This window comes from Lissotriton vulgaris, chromosome 1_2, assembly GCF_964263255.1.
Source record: "Lissotriton vulgaris chromosome 1_2, aLisVul1.2, whole genome shotgun sequence".
NCBI lineage: Eukaryota > Metazoa > Chordata > Amphibia > Caudata > Salamandridae > Lissotriton > Lissotriton vulgaris.
The window spans coordinates 107,695,286-107,710,594 of record NC_141686.1 but is presented as its reverse complement, the minus strand read 5'-3'; the positions used below and the strand labels follow the sequence as shown (position 1 = coordinate 107,710,594).

General features: G+C 42.0%; 1 protein-coding gene across 1 annotated transcript in view; it reads right to left on the bottom strand.

Moving 5' to 3' along the window:
* Positions 1 to 15,309, bottom strand: part of LOC147734640 (protein mono-ADP-ribosyltransferase PARP12-like) — a 370,724-nt gene that overhangs the window by 283,540 nt on the left and 71,875 nt on the right. Inside the window, exon 3 of the mRNA XM_086952939.1 lies at positions 11,833 to 12,097. Within this exon, the coding sequence (XP_086809065.1) occupies positions 11,833 to 12,097 (265 nt within the window). The remainder of the gene's footprint in view (positions 1 to 11,832; positions 12,098 to 15,309) is intronic.

Genomic DNA, 15,309 nt, shown 5'->3' with positions numbered 1-15,309 from the left:
ATTTGCTGATCTGGGTTTGAGGATTTTTATATTTAGTGAGGACTAGTTTTGTAAGGCTTAGCTGAGGTTTTTTAATTTGTTAATGTGCACCTGTTTCAAATAAAGCGGCCTTTTTCACACTCAACTTTTGTCTTGGTCTGCTCACCCCCCACCCCTCCCTCCCAAGGGGGGCTTGGGGGGGGCAGCCGACCGCAGGGAGGTCCCCCCCCCCCCCGGGCGGTTTGGGAGGGTTTTGGGTGGGTTGAGCAGCCCAATTGGGCTGTTCTTTCCTTTTGGGCTCCTTTTTCCGCCCAAATGTAGCCCAGGCATAAAAGCCTTGGGCTCCTCCTCCCGGCCACCATTTTAGGCTTGGTGACCTGGTGGCCGGGAGGTTCCTTCTTTAAAAATTCCCCCCCCCCCCTTTTTTTATTTTATTTTTCTTATTAGCTTTTTTGTGACAGGTGGACATGGGGTGTTTTTGTATTGTTACATTTGTCGCTTTGAACAGGTGCTGTGCGGAAAATTTGGTGTTGTTTGTCAGGTTTAGTAAGATTTCGGTTGGCAGGTGTTTAAGTTGTGGCATTGTCAAGGGGTTTTTGGGGCAGGATGATTTCTTGGGTAGGTTCCAGAGGTTGGGGGACCTGGATTGGTTGGGGGCAATTTGGGTATTTGTGTTATGGTTGGGAAATTGGGCAAGTTGAAATGTTTATGCAGGGGCTGGCATTGTTTGAATTTGTAATTATGTAATGTACGGGTGGGGGCGGGTTTTTGATGACGTATTAGGGGTGGGATTTGCTGATCTGGGTTTGAGGATTTTTATATTTAGTGAGGACTAGTTTTGTAAAGCGCCGGGATGCTCCGTGGATTGGCCGTGCGCTATAGAAGCACAAAATTAACATAACATAACATAAGGCATAGCCGAGGTTTTTTAATTTGTTAATGTGCACCTGTTTCAAATAAAGCGGCCTTTTTTCACACTCAACTTTTGTCTTGGTCTGCTCACATCCCCCCCCCCCCCACCCCCACCCCTCCCTCCCAAAGGGTTGTGGTGCGGCTATACGTTGCTGCCACAGTTTAGAAACACCTAAAAATTCAGAAACTAAAACATATTCCTCATACGGTTTTCCCACTAAAAGTAACTGCACAAAAAGGCACCCTCCCCGACATCAGTTTAGCAGAGAACCAGTTAGTTACCAATCAATCCCAAATTACCCTGTGGATCATTGGGGTATAGGTTCTTGAATGTGGGAAGCTCTACTTCCTTGAAGACTTCCAGGTGACCAGTGAGCAGTGAAACCAAAGATGATGCAAATACTGCATATAAGTAATGCTGAAAGGCCAGGCATGCCTTTCTCCTTGTTGCCCTGACGTAAGCCTCAGGCCTAAAACATCTGGACAGCAAGATCTGTGTGTGCTTTTTGGTAGTTAAAACCCATCCAAAGACTGCAAAACCTAATCCCCCAACCTGTGAAAACTAACCACAAAGGTATATTCTCCATCAGAATATTTGCTGCAGGGGTAGCATACACATTACACAGCCCCTGAAGCAGGGGTACAGTCTTAAACACTACTCTTGGTCAATCCTGCTATCTATTTGACAACACGGTTAAAGGCATGTTTGTGGTACAAACTCTTCTTTCCTTCACATTTAACTGCTAAGCAACTAGTTACGTACATTTTATTACTGCAGCTACTTTGACATTTTGTGAATTGAATTCTTTATTTATCTACTATTTTGCAGCTTGTATTGGTACATCACGATGCACCACCCCCTCTTCAAAAATGTTTAAGACTTAGGTGCGTATAAGAAAACTTTCTTTTACCTCTGTAGGGTTCCCTTGAGCAAGCTGGATAGAGAGCATGGCAAAAGCCATAGGTGTCCAGCCTCACAAGCCTACCAGGTACTTTTTCTGACATTCACTGTAATAAAACTACAAAATACCTGATGTTTCTACAACACCAGAATAGTTCTAGATTGCCTAATCTGAGTTTGTTCCCATGTTACACAAGTCCAGTTCTCACAATGGCAGTATATTTCAATGTGTGATGTAGCTTTATCCGAAATCCTGAAAAAGACAGAAAAACCCTCTGTATGAGTGGCTCGGTCATTACTGTGATACTTATTGCACCTGATAAAATCCGACTATACCGATCGGGAATTTGTCTGGTGAGATAAATACCACCCAGTTACAGGTTTCTGGGGCATAACGTGGATTTTGGTGCTTAATGCTTCCTGCACCAAAAACTGTATGCTCCAGTAAGCAGAGGGCATTTTTGCCCAGATAAATACCAACAGGTTTGACCAGCTGATATTGGCCATAAAACACTGAGATCCTCATTTACTATATTTCGACACATGGCAGCCCAGTCAGTCTTCCTGCTGGGCTGGCGTGCATCAAAATGAAAGAGCAGGAAAGTGCCATATCTTCGCAGGCAACTTTGTGCCATGGTGGAGGGTGCCTGAGTAGCAGGGATGATTGTTTACATGCGGTTAGGGACACCTTCCTGCAAATAAACAATCATTAAGGGTGATTTACTCCTTCTAAAGAGAGATCAACAAACGAGGAGAAAAAAAAGTATTTCACTCAGTTGCGCCACTCCTATGTCTCGCCTGGGGAGGTGCAGGATTCCAACGCATTCCCAGGTTTCCAATGTTTTGCAAATCTGGCAATGTGTTAGGTTTCTGGATATTGCGTTAAAACACCCACCGCAACACCTATGGAATGCCCCTTTCACGCAGAGTAAAGCATGAAAGGGGCCCATATTTATGTGGCCTTGTAAATGTGGGCAGGCACACTGCGCCACCGGTGCATCTAAAAAAGTGTAGTAACGGCATGCGCAATGGGCTGGTAAATGAGGCCCATAATTACAATCTGTGCAGTAATCAGAATTACTGCACATAGCGCAAATATTAGGGGCCATCGTAATGAGTGCCGAAATAGTTAATGTGCTTTACTTGAGCTAACACAACACCAAGCAACAGCTATCTGTTTGCAAAAAAAATAAAACCATGACTCCCTACATGCTCTTGGTTCATTGCTTAGAACCGTAGCTGAGCTTAAGCTCAAACCCTGCGAAAGAAGTAGGAATGCTGGAAACAAAGTACACCCTGTGAAACAGTTAAGAAATTACAAATTTAGGATATGATTAATATAAATCGGTTGAGAAATAGTAATGTGTCATGCTAAAATTATCTAGAATCAGAAAAAAACATGTTATATACACAGGTGTGTACTCATCTTTACAGATGACCAAGGGAAGTCTATAAATGAGAACTCATTCATCTAATATGTAACTTTTATTTCAAACAGCCATACATCTGGAAAAAAAGAATGAAAAAGTTATTAAAAAATATAAAGATCAACCCCCTTGAACTGATTCCATTGTTTGAAGTAGTCAAAGAGAGGCCTTACCTGATCAGTGGCAAACACTATTGAATACATTTAATGTTGATTTATTATAGACCTTGACTCTTACATTTCTAAAAATAAGTAAAAGGCATAGCAATAGGGCCCCCTTGGTTTAATTAAATGTTAGGAATGAGTCAATAGAGCAATCATGAAGTTCTAGCAGTAGCTTTGTAGACTCGTGAGGAACAGATATGCTACTGAGACATTATAGTTTTACGGTCTAAATAAAAATGGTCTTAATCCAACCATCAGAAGGAACTCTTTCGAATTATTAAGGCGTTTTACAATCAACCAACCTTAACACTACAGTTGAATGCTCACAGTAATTGTTTGATAACACTTTATTAGCAATATTTTGAAAATGTGCAAATATTACTAATCGTTAATAGAAAGTTGTAATTTCAACCCCTGAAGAAAAGAGGTATTGCTTTCTAACACGATAAAATTAGTGGTAGTTATCTCTCCTCTTCCTAAAAGAAAACATCCTTGGACCTCTTTGAAGTGAGTAATTCTCACCATGCTGCAAATCATCGCTTCACCTCCTACTAACTGGAGAGGACAGTCATTAATCATCTTAAAGAAAAGATTAATGATCCACTTGACCCAATAACAAAGGGGGAGTGGAAGAAAATGACTATAAAGAGAAAATACCACACACCTTCCAGATCATAGTGACAACAATATCACTTTTCTGCTCCTCCTCAGGAGTGGGAGTAAGTAGTGCTATGATAACATTCCTACCATGCTGCTCATCTTAAAGTAAAGAGCACCCTTTTACGTACAATGAGCAGTCAGAGTGGAACGTGATCTCTCAGGCGCATCATCTTAGCTTCTAAGAAGACCTTTTATGTGCGGTGAGCATTAAAGTAGGAAGGAGGTCTATGATGTGTCTCATCTTAGGTAAAAGGGTGACCTTTCACAGCAGTTGAGTTGCATAGTAAGAATGTGATCATAGCACTATTTATAGCCACACCTGTGGAAAAACCACTTGTTGTTGCTACTGGATCCAATACAAGGGTGTTTTCGGTGTCATGGAGGGTCAGATTCTGGACTTATAACTGTCCTTACTGAACTATGGCACCTGTTCAGTCATGATGCGTTGACGTTTTGGTCTTGGCCAGTCAAACCTGTTCCACAAAAATGTATCTTTTAAGAATGTAGTTATGGACCACCTTTACTTACTTGTGTGTCACTGTCAACTTTGTGTTGAATAATTGTTTTCACAAAGCGCGCCCACTCCCAATTTTTGTTAAGCAAAATGATCGTTTTGCACATTCTGTTACTGACACACTTAACGTTATCATTCAAAACGGAACAGCTGACCTAACTATAACTACATAGTGGCGACTTGACAGAGAACAGATAAATATTGGAAATATGTCATTGTAAACTAAGAAGTTTGGGTTCCAGCATCATAATGACTGCCTCCTAACCACTGTCAGGGTCACTAGGATTATGTGGCAAGGATATCTAGTCATCTATATTATGCAGCAACAACAAAACAAAAAAATTATAGGGACGGCACGTCTATGCAAGTGAAATTTTCATCCATTTGAGATAGAATTTTTTTTGTTAAATCTGCAAGTCATGCAAATTATGTAGTAAATATGCTAGCTTCATGATCATGGGCCTGATTGCGATGTCAGGCGGACTCAAGTCTGACCGACATTGCTGCAATCTTGGGACCGACTGACCCCTGATTGGCGGTCCAAACACCGCTATTAGAATGCGACCGCACATGGTACGGTCACATACTCCCATTTCTCTATGGGAACTTGTGCTGCTGCCGTAAACCAGCCTTAGTACAAGCTCCTATAAAGGAATGGCTATTTTTGTTAATACCTGCACCACGAGGCAGGCACCTGATGGTGCCCGTCACCAGAGGCCGCTGTTGCAAGGAGGTCCTGCTAACGGCACCCAAAGTCCCTCTCTGACCGGCTTTTTCATGTAGGAAAGCCTAGCATGAAAAGCTTGTTGGAAACCGACATCATAATCCCCACGGCGAAACCGCCGTACATAGGGGGCTATGAGCGGCCTTTTACTGGCCGACAGGCTCCTTGAGCTGTCAGACGTTAGTCAGTCCAACCGGCCAGTTTCAAGTCTGACAGCCTTCATTCTAATAAGGATATCAGATTTGAAATCAACGATGTAAGTCCGAAAGCCTCTGACCTGTGGACCTACATCATAATCAGGCTCGATAAGGTAAACACTGCAGCCACAGAATCACATCAAACCACTGCCCGTCACCGTTGTCCACTGTTCTAGCAACAATTTATTCATGAAAGGTAAATCTAACCATTCTCATTCCAACCAGTGCCCATTGTTATCTGCACTGTGAAAAAAACTGTTTTTCAGGCTACATACTCATTAAATAAACATGTAAAAATAAATAACAAGTAACGTACTGTGGTCGTATATTGTCATATCTGGGTTCTGATGGCATTTTAGAATGATTCAATGTTTGGCCTCATGGTTTATAATGCTCCCAGCCGCTTAATGGCTATATTAGACCATGGTAAACAGTTCCCTAAAATGTATTCTATATTTATGTACCTGTAATTTACCATTTCTAATATACAGTGCTGATGGGTAGGAATCACTACTCCTAATTTGTTTTGTTTGGGACATTTCTTGTGCTCCTAGTGTATTTGGGGTTGTTTGATCCCCCATTATTTTAATCTATTTATTTTGTTAACTTGTTACGCCGCTTTTGATGTTCTATATTTCATTTTAAACTTTATTTTACTTGCTATTATTTTAATGTATTACTTTTAAAGTTGCTGCAGGACACTGGCTCTGTATTGCTTGACTGTGCTCAGGCATGCTGAATCTTTTTTCATACTCCACTGCACTCTCTCCACCACCTCGGTTCTCAGGCCTGCCTCAACAGTTCTCTGTCAGAGGAGCTACATAATGACCATCAGAGCATGGATGTTAAGCTGGCACATCGAAGATGCGTCAAAGGCAACCTAGTCTGTGACCATCCATGCAACAATCATGCACAAGGCCAGAGACGCAGCCAGTTTTTCCTTCATGGTAAGCAGAGATACTTGCTTAGTTTATGATCAACCCCACCTTAGTACTTGCCTCCCTGAATATTTAGCCACTCATACGCCTGGTTTGGTTTTCTTAATTTTCATTAGTGCACCTCCCATTCCTAAATTCTCTGGAATTGAGGAGTACACAAATCCCCATATTACAGAACTTAATTCCAAAGTAACTTCTGGCTTCTGCCCTATCAAGAAATTAGGGCCCAAACTTGCTTGCCCATCGTTGCCTTTACTTTGGCTTGTCCTACTGGTCTTTCAAGTGCCCTTATCCTTGCACAGCACCTTAGACGTATCCCGATTTTTTTGCAGTCTCTTGTGAACCATAGCCTAGAGGTCTGCAAAAGTATCTTGGACCTCAAGCTGGACTTAGCGCCTTTCACTGGCACTTGGCTCAGAGCTGACTCAGCTCCTGATATCTCTATGGCGGTTCCCACATACTCCCATTTCTCTATGGGTGCTTGTGCTTCTGCCGTAAACAAGCTGTAGCACAAGCTCCCATAAAGAAAGGGATATTTTTGTTAATCTCGGCACCACGAGGCAGGCACCTGATGGTAGGTTGACCTTCCTGCCCCGATAGAAGCGTTGAAGGTGTTCTCGGTCCTTCTCTCACCATATCATCATTTATGCTGGATCAAATCCAGGAATACTAATCACTTTCTATTAACATTTAGATGAAACCCAACTGTTCAGTTATGCTACTCATCCATAGACCTTTGTGTCCTGTATAAGTACTACTCGTTTTTGGATAATATTTCTGCCTTTGCCCTAGAAAGTGAGGGCCCGATTCACAGAATGAACTTAAGACTCAATCCTAAACTTACTACTATTTTGGTATTCACAGAATGAACTTACTACTTTTGGTATTCACAGAAGTTAGGATTTTGTCTTAAGTTTGTCTTAAGACAAACTTAAGACAGACTTAAGACAAAATCCTAACTTCTGTGAATACCAAAAGTAGTAAATTCATTCTGTGAATGCCAAAAGTAGTAAGTGCATTCTGTGAATACCAAAATAGTAGTAAGTTTAGGATTGAGTCTTAAGTTCATTCTGTGAATCGGGCCCAGACACTTTTATTCTGTTAGGAGGTTTCAATCTTCATGTCAATGAGGAAATGGCTCAGTAGCATTTGACTTAATTCATTCCTGCCTGATATTAAATTCTACCCAGCTTGTTAATAACTACACCCAATCAGACGGGCAAGTGAGATCTGATGTTAACTCATCAGTATAGATCACCTCTATTGTGAAAGTCATCTGGTCAGATCACAAAGCTGTTCAATTTTCGATTTACTTGCCCTCTTCAGTGAATAAGCTGAACATAGCTGGACCGGGCAGGCTCTTCCTATCAATCTTCGAACAAGCTTTACTTCCAACATCTGGAATTAATTCTCAAGGATACTAAGCAGCTGCCACGCCAAGATGCCACCACTGGCTAATCAATTTCCATCTTTGGGTATTAAAGGCTCTTGATGTCACTGTATCCATTAAAGCCAGTAAATCCTACTGCCTCTCTCCTATTCCTTGGTTGTCAGCAGAACTTTCCAAAACAAAAAAAACTGCAGGAAGATGGAGTGTTAAAGGTCGCACTTTTATAACCCTGCTGATAAAGCAGTCTATACGTCTGAACTAACAAATACAAAAAGCTCGAAAAAAATTAAAGTCAGATTCAATCTTGATTGCAAAGTGTCAGCAACAAATCTTTACAAAGATTTTAAGGATTTTTAAGAGTTTAGCTCATTCTACTACTGGCTCTACCTCGATCACCCTTTCCCAAACTCTTTGTTCTTGTTCTCAAATCGCTTAAATATTTCAGGACACAATTATAAGTCCCCTTCCTCCATTGCATTGGTGTGATGTAGAAAGCAACCCTCTGCCAGTCGTTTCACTGCCTTTCTTACTTCCTTCACTATGGTAAACCAATCTGACATGTTCACTGAACTCAAATCTATGTCTTTTGGCCCGCACTCGATCCCTGCCCAGATAACATTGCACAAGTCATTACCCCTGCCCTTGCATTGGTTCTCATCAAGGTTTGGAATTCCTCTGGAATTGTTCCTGTTTCATGAAAAAGTGTCCTTGTTGTCCGTGTTTGAATGAAACCTGCTGCTGACCTTTGATGATATCAAACTATTGTCCAATTTCTCTCCTCCTCTTGATGGCTTACATGCCTGAGATCTTTATCAAAGAACAACTTTCTGCCTTATAATGAAGAGCACTACCTGCACATTGATCACCAATCCTGTGTCTGGCCTGCTCCTTGCACTGACAATAGTGTTGTTCTCCGTCATCAATGACATCAACAGTATTCTGGTCAGAGAAGACTCATGAACTCTTATTCTCCTAGGTCTTTCTGCAGCCTTTGACACTTTATCTGAACACATCCCATTGGATAGACTTATGGCCCGATTACGATGTTGGGTGGACCGCCACCAGCAGGCTGTCAGTGGCAGACCGCCCGACATCTAGTGCATCGGTCGGATGTACCATGTTACAACGCATACCATTACAACTACCTACCTTTACAACGCGACCATTACAACGCATACCATTACAACGCATAGCGCTTTGAGGTGCTGGATAGTGGTAAGTATAATTTACTATTCCAACTCCAGTCCCCGTGGACACTAGGGAAGGTGTTGGATAGTAAATTATACTTATTCCCTATCCTAGAGCGCCCCCCAGCGCAATGCGTTGTAATGGTATGAGTTGTAAAAGTTGCGTTGTAACAGTAGGTAGTTGTAAAAGTTGCGTTGTAACAGGTGTATACCGCATCGGTCCAACCGCTGGATTACAATAACGGCGGTCAAAGCAATTTGGGCAGGGGGACGGACCGCTGCCTCAGACAGGCTCATGGAGCCTGTCAGGGTGGCGGTCATAGCCTAATCCATACAATGGTGGTGGTGCCTATGGAGGCATCTGAGATCAAACAATTTAAGAACGTTGAAAATAATATTTCGGACCTGAGAAGCATACACAATATTCTGTACATACACTGTTAGAAACAAAAATATATGATTTCATAAATTTTTATTTTATACCATATTCACATATTAATGTAATTCAGAAACAACAGCATATATAGTGGAGGTAAATATGACCTCTATATAAAAAAGGTGTTTAGACATTTAATTTAATCAATCCTTCTAGACAAGTAATCAATTGTTCTAGACAAAGAATACAATGATATATTGTATGTTTTAAATTCATTAGACATCTACCAAAATATTGCACCAATCCTTATTTTGTTGTTGGAATGGAGTACATATTCATTTAGGCATAGCTCTGGAATTATTAAATCCTATGGAGGCACTTTGGGGGCCCTAGCAGGACTCTCATCCCCCGTGGGCCTCTGAGGGGGACATGTGGTGTCCTCCCAAACATCGATTCACCGTGCACCAGCCACCACATGGTGTCTGGCACACGGTGCATGGATGTTTAAAAAATCCCTTTTTTAAATGCTGCTTGTGCTGTGGCCCTTTTCTGGGCCACAACAGAAGCCACAATCGAAAAAGGAATGTTTGCGACCGCCGTCACGGCAGTTGCATCATAATCTGAAGGATGGGACCGCCGACCACTTGTCAGGTGGTCCCAACCCCAATACAATGTCTGATCACCATAATAATGACCCCCTTAGTGTTATCGCTGTCAGTGGCATAGGTTGGTCATGGCTCTCTTTCTCTCCAAAAGATCTCCCTTATGAAAGTACTATGGCCTCATTTGATTCACCCTTTGCTATTAAATATTGTGCGGTTCCCACAGGAACATCTTGTAGCCAAGCTTATTCTGGCTTTTGACTGCAATGTCTACAGATATGCAGATGACACCTGACTGAACTGAATATAGAGAGTAGAAATGTGTTGGGGTTTTTTCAGTCCTTGTTGCTTGTGAATGTTGGTTGTTGCCCAGAGTTTCTTCTTTAATGTGTTTCAAACCATGAATGGAGGGATGCTTACTTGTTGAGCTAATCCCTAGACCAGGGGTCTCCAAACCGGTCCTGGAGGGCCGGATCCATGCCAGATTTTTAAAAATACTACATGTATCTCAATGGGGGTATCCAAAAAATCTTGCATGGATCCGGCCCTCCAGGACCGGTTTGGAGACCCCTGCCCTAGACCATCAGTGTAATTCAGCACAAGAATTACATTGGTGGTTGTGTCAATGGATTTGGAATCCTACTAATAGTCCTCCTCCTGCTGCTGCTAGGCCAAAAAATTAATATTTCTCTTGAGGTATTGGAAATGGATTCACACATAGGATGTGCTCTACACATAACATTCACACTAACTGCTGTGTTGTGTCGATCCAATTGATTTACAGAGAACCCATAATGCAAATTATTCTATGCATAAGAATACAACACATCACCCTGCTTTTTGGGCCCTACACTGGCTCACAATCAAGGAAACACCGCTAGTATAAAAAAAACACTCTGCATCTTCCATAAACTACTGTTTTGCCATAACTTGCAGCTACTGAGATGTGGCTAGGAAGCCTGACATTTTCAACTTCTAGCAACAAGGCTTGAACCCAAGTCATTAAAGTTCCCAAGATCGTTAAAAAAATCCAAATCTTTGGAACAGCCCCCAGTCCAGCTGGGACCTATGACTCTTAAACATAGCATTGCCTCCTTCATATAGCGCGCTGAAACAGCTGTAAAGCACCATGGAATTGCACAAGTTCTACACAAGAGATAGGAAAGTCCCAATCGAATAGTTTTGATTCATTCTTTGAGCAATTCATTTTTGCAAGTCATTTAGTAAGTACATTGATAACATGCCATCTGTCTTAAAATGATGTACTACGTTTAGCACCAGCTAGCTGCAAAAACACCTCTCTCTTAGGGTATGTATGGGATTACTGTAGCGGCAAAATGCTCCAACAACCAATTCACTGTTTCACTATTCTTGTTAAAGAGATACCCCCAAAACATGTATGTTCTGAGATAGGAGAGTCTTAAACTTGTGGACAGTGTTATTGGCTGGCCTGGGATATAGGTGTTGGTGGGCGCCAAGTTAACGTGCAGGATGGCTGAGAAGACATGAATACTAAGAAGAGGTGGACCTGGAGAGTGATGAGCCAGGTATGAGAGGAGAGAAGGAACCTAGTGCTGCGGAAATGGATTGAAGAGTATTAGGACATTACGTGGCCTTTGAAGGGAGGTCTCTGTAGGCTATTATGAGAAGTTTAATGACGAGAAGTAGACTCGAATAGACTTTTAATGACTCAGCCATGCAGCTCTATGCTAACTGCTCGAAGGGTTCCCAGATGAAAGATATAATCAGTTGATATTACAGAGTATATTCGTATTTTGGGGGTTAGGCATTACAAAGAAAGATATGATAATTTCCAGAACACCTTGTAACCAGTAGATCTCTACTTTTCTTGCTTCTTTACCTTTTTTGTTGCTTTTCGCAGTCTCTTTTTGAGCCTCGCTGCATTGGTGCTTGCGTATCAGCTGTATGTTTTGGGAAATCTCTCTGCTCAGCCCATGCATCTGCAGCGCACGCATGTTGCTGGGGTCCAGCAGGTTGTGAGATCTACTGCACTTGGAACTCCGACACTTGCCCCGGACAAAGAATCCACATACATGGAGTCCTTTGCAACTTGCTCCCTTGGTGCAGAAGGTGTCCTTCCTCTCACTCGGGTATTCCTTGCACTCCTTTAGTGGGAGAGAATGAAAAAACCTGCCTTTAACAAGTAAAACACAGATTTACCCTCAGATAGTGACATCATAAAATTCTAAAACAGTGGTTCCCAAACTGTGTGCCATGGCTCCCTCGGGAGCCATCAAAACTAGTCAGGGGAGCCACACACCAAGCACTTTAATGCATTTAATGTTGAAGGGTTTGTTGGCTTCAGTTAAACTAATTAGACCTAACAGCATGATATTGATGATTTGTAAGTGACAAGCCTAAAGCTGGAAACATAGTGCTTAATTGGTGGCATGCCGAGGGAGATGACCTCCATATTTTACTGGATCTCCATGTTCCAACACTCCCAAACTAAGTGGAAGAAACCAATTTTATTTTGTTATACTCATTGATAGATTAGGTTTTTTCCAAATACATTTTACACCAATGCAAGTTCTCAGGAAAGTAAAGTTGTCCTGTCTCTCAAACACACTTCGGGCCCGATTCCAATGCAATTAGGAATGGCTCCGACCCTCGGTCAGAGCCTTCCTAACTGCATCGGAACTGCCCGATGGGCTTGGTCGGAAAGGAATCCAACTCGGTTTATTCTAATATTTACAAAAAAATATTGTTTTTATTTAATATAAATAATCAATACATTCAAAATACGAATTAAATATTATTTAGAAAAATTAATATTGTGACAAAATGTATTTAGAAAGTTTACAATATTAATTTGCATTCAATTAAAATAATAACCATTACATTTAAATTAAAGTATTCACTTTTTAAAAATCTCTCCCCCTCACCCCCTAAAAACTAAACATCCTGTTACCAAAATTTCAAAATGCCATAAAAAAGAATCTTATTAAGCACACAAAAAATTAAACATATAAAAAAATCAAACACACTTTAAAAAAATACATACAAAATAACACAATTTTATATACGTTAAACAACACTTGAAACAATATTCTTGCCTTCAATATTCCTGTTGACGATATTTTTGACATCCTGATATTCTCGACACTATATTTTTGTATCACAATATTTTTTATTCAAAATGTTGTCCAATGCCCCAATTTCATTTTAATAACCTATTGCAGCAGAGTACATTTGTAGTTTTCTACCTAAAGTGGCTAGTGATATCCAAACAAGGCTGTATTAATAACATTCATGACAGGGTTTTATACCACCATTGTAGGTGTCCATATTTTGTATTCAGGTTTCTTACCTTTCATGTATTAAAGGCAATTTGATTTACAGTACTACAGAAGGTGTCAGTAATGTTCCTTCAGATTAACCTGACAACTCTGTAATACAATGGAAACTATTACCATTGTAAGGTTTAAAAAGCAGTTTTAACTAGAAGCATCATCTAGTTTACCATTTTCTAGGCACCTAGGGAACCTGAATGCCTCCTCAATATCAAAGGGCTGACTTCATGGTACCATCCCATATTCGTTCAAAACTCTGGAGGCCAGTAAGAGTACTTATACTTACAGGAGTGAAGGACAAGCACCTTCACACTTAAGGCAGGAATAAAAAATTGGCGGTCTTACTGCGGGCCGACACGCCAGCGTCCCACAGTAAGACCACTAAACCCATAGTCAGACCGCCGGATTAGGAGGCTAATCCTGGCAGGTGGTCAATGCTGCGGCGGTGTTATGGTAGTGCGTACCTAAGACACATGGGTGTGCCTTAGGCATGCATCACTATTAGACCACCACAGTCTGTTCCTCCATGATATTAAATGCAGAATGTTGTGCCCCCCTTACCTGCATCCCCTGGCACAGGAGTGTCAGTTTCCTCACCTGCACCCTTTTCATTGTGGGCTCACCGCCATGAAAAGGGGGCGGTGAGGAAACTCGTAATATGCTTGTTAGTGGTGCAGCAGCACCGCCAGCATATTACTTCCTCTGACTGCTGTGCCAACACTGCAAGATAGCACATCCCACGGCAGTAGTAGCAGTCCGCTGGCGGTCCAGCCGCCAAAATCATAATACGGCAGGTGGATTGCCAGTCTGGCAGTCCACAGACCTCCACTCCGGTGATCCCATGGACTGCCATAGCTGTAATCAGGCTGTTATTTCCTGGAAGCACGTTCTCTCTTTGCAAATGCATTCCTCTTTTTCCCTTCAACAATACGACCACGAATATCACCAATAACCCAAAACATACCGCTCGCAATACAGCCACCTCAGATTCTACCAACCCCAAACCTATAGAACCACGAATAACACCAATACCACTAAAACCAATATCACACCACCCGCACTAACAATACCATCAAGGCCATTAATACCACCACAACTGTACCATTATCAACACCAATATCACATCACCACCAATACCACACACCTTCACTAAAATCAATAGTGCCACCACCGGTACTAATACAACACGACAAATACAGCGATCAAGCATTGACAAAGTCAATACATCTGGACTTAGGGCCTGATTATGAGATCGGTGGTCTGACTGCCCGAACTCCGCAGTCTCCAGAAAACCGCAGAGTTGACCACTGTGAAATAATTATTACCGCCCTATGACAGCTGCTTTTCCCCAACCGCAGCAAAATGATCAAATGATGGACGGAATGCTAAACAATGCAAACATTCACCCACAGTCGCAAAGATCTGGGTTTAAATCATTGTGATTTTGCTTACCACGCCATCCCAGGTTGGACCCAGCCATAAGCAAATCAGTCTTGACCCTGCTACTTATGGGAACAGTCCAGCCGGAACTGCCTGTCCAGGTTCTCCCTGGATTAGAAACAAGCATCCTGGGTTCAGTTTTGGGGTATCAACCCTCATCAGCCAGGCTTACTTGAATCCAGTAGCACAGTGAACACAGGACCCATGTCTGGGCATGCCCTTTCCACTTAGGGAGACAAAAGCAAAAAGAACTAATGATGGACGGAATGCTGAACAATGCATTCAACCCCAGTCCTAAAGATCTGGGTTTAATCCATTGTTTTTTTTGCTCACCATGCCACCCCAGTTTGGACCCAGTCATATGCAAATCAATCTTGACCCTGCTCCTTATGGGATCAGTCCAGCCCAAAGTTCCAGGCCAGATCCCCCTAGAAGGGAAACAAGCATCCTGGGACTGGCTTTGCGGTATCAGCCCTCATCCGCCAGGCTACCTTGAATCTACTGGCACAGTGAGCAAGGGACTCACATCTGGGCAAATCCTTCCCACTTAAGGCGACAAAAGCAAAAGAACAAATGATGGACGG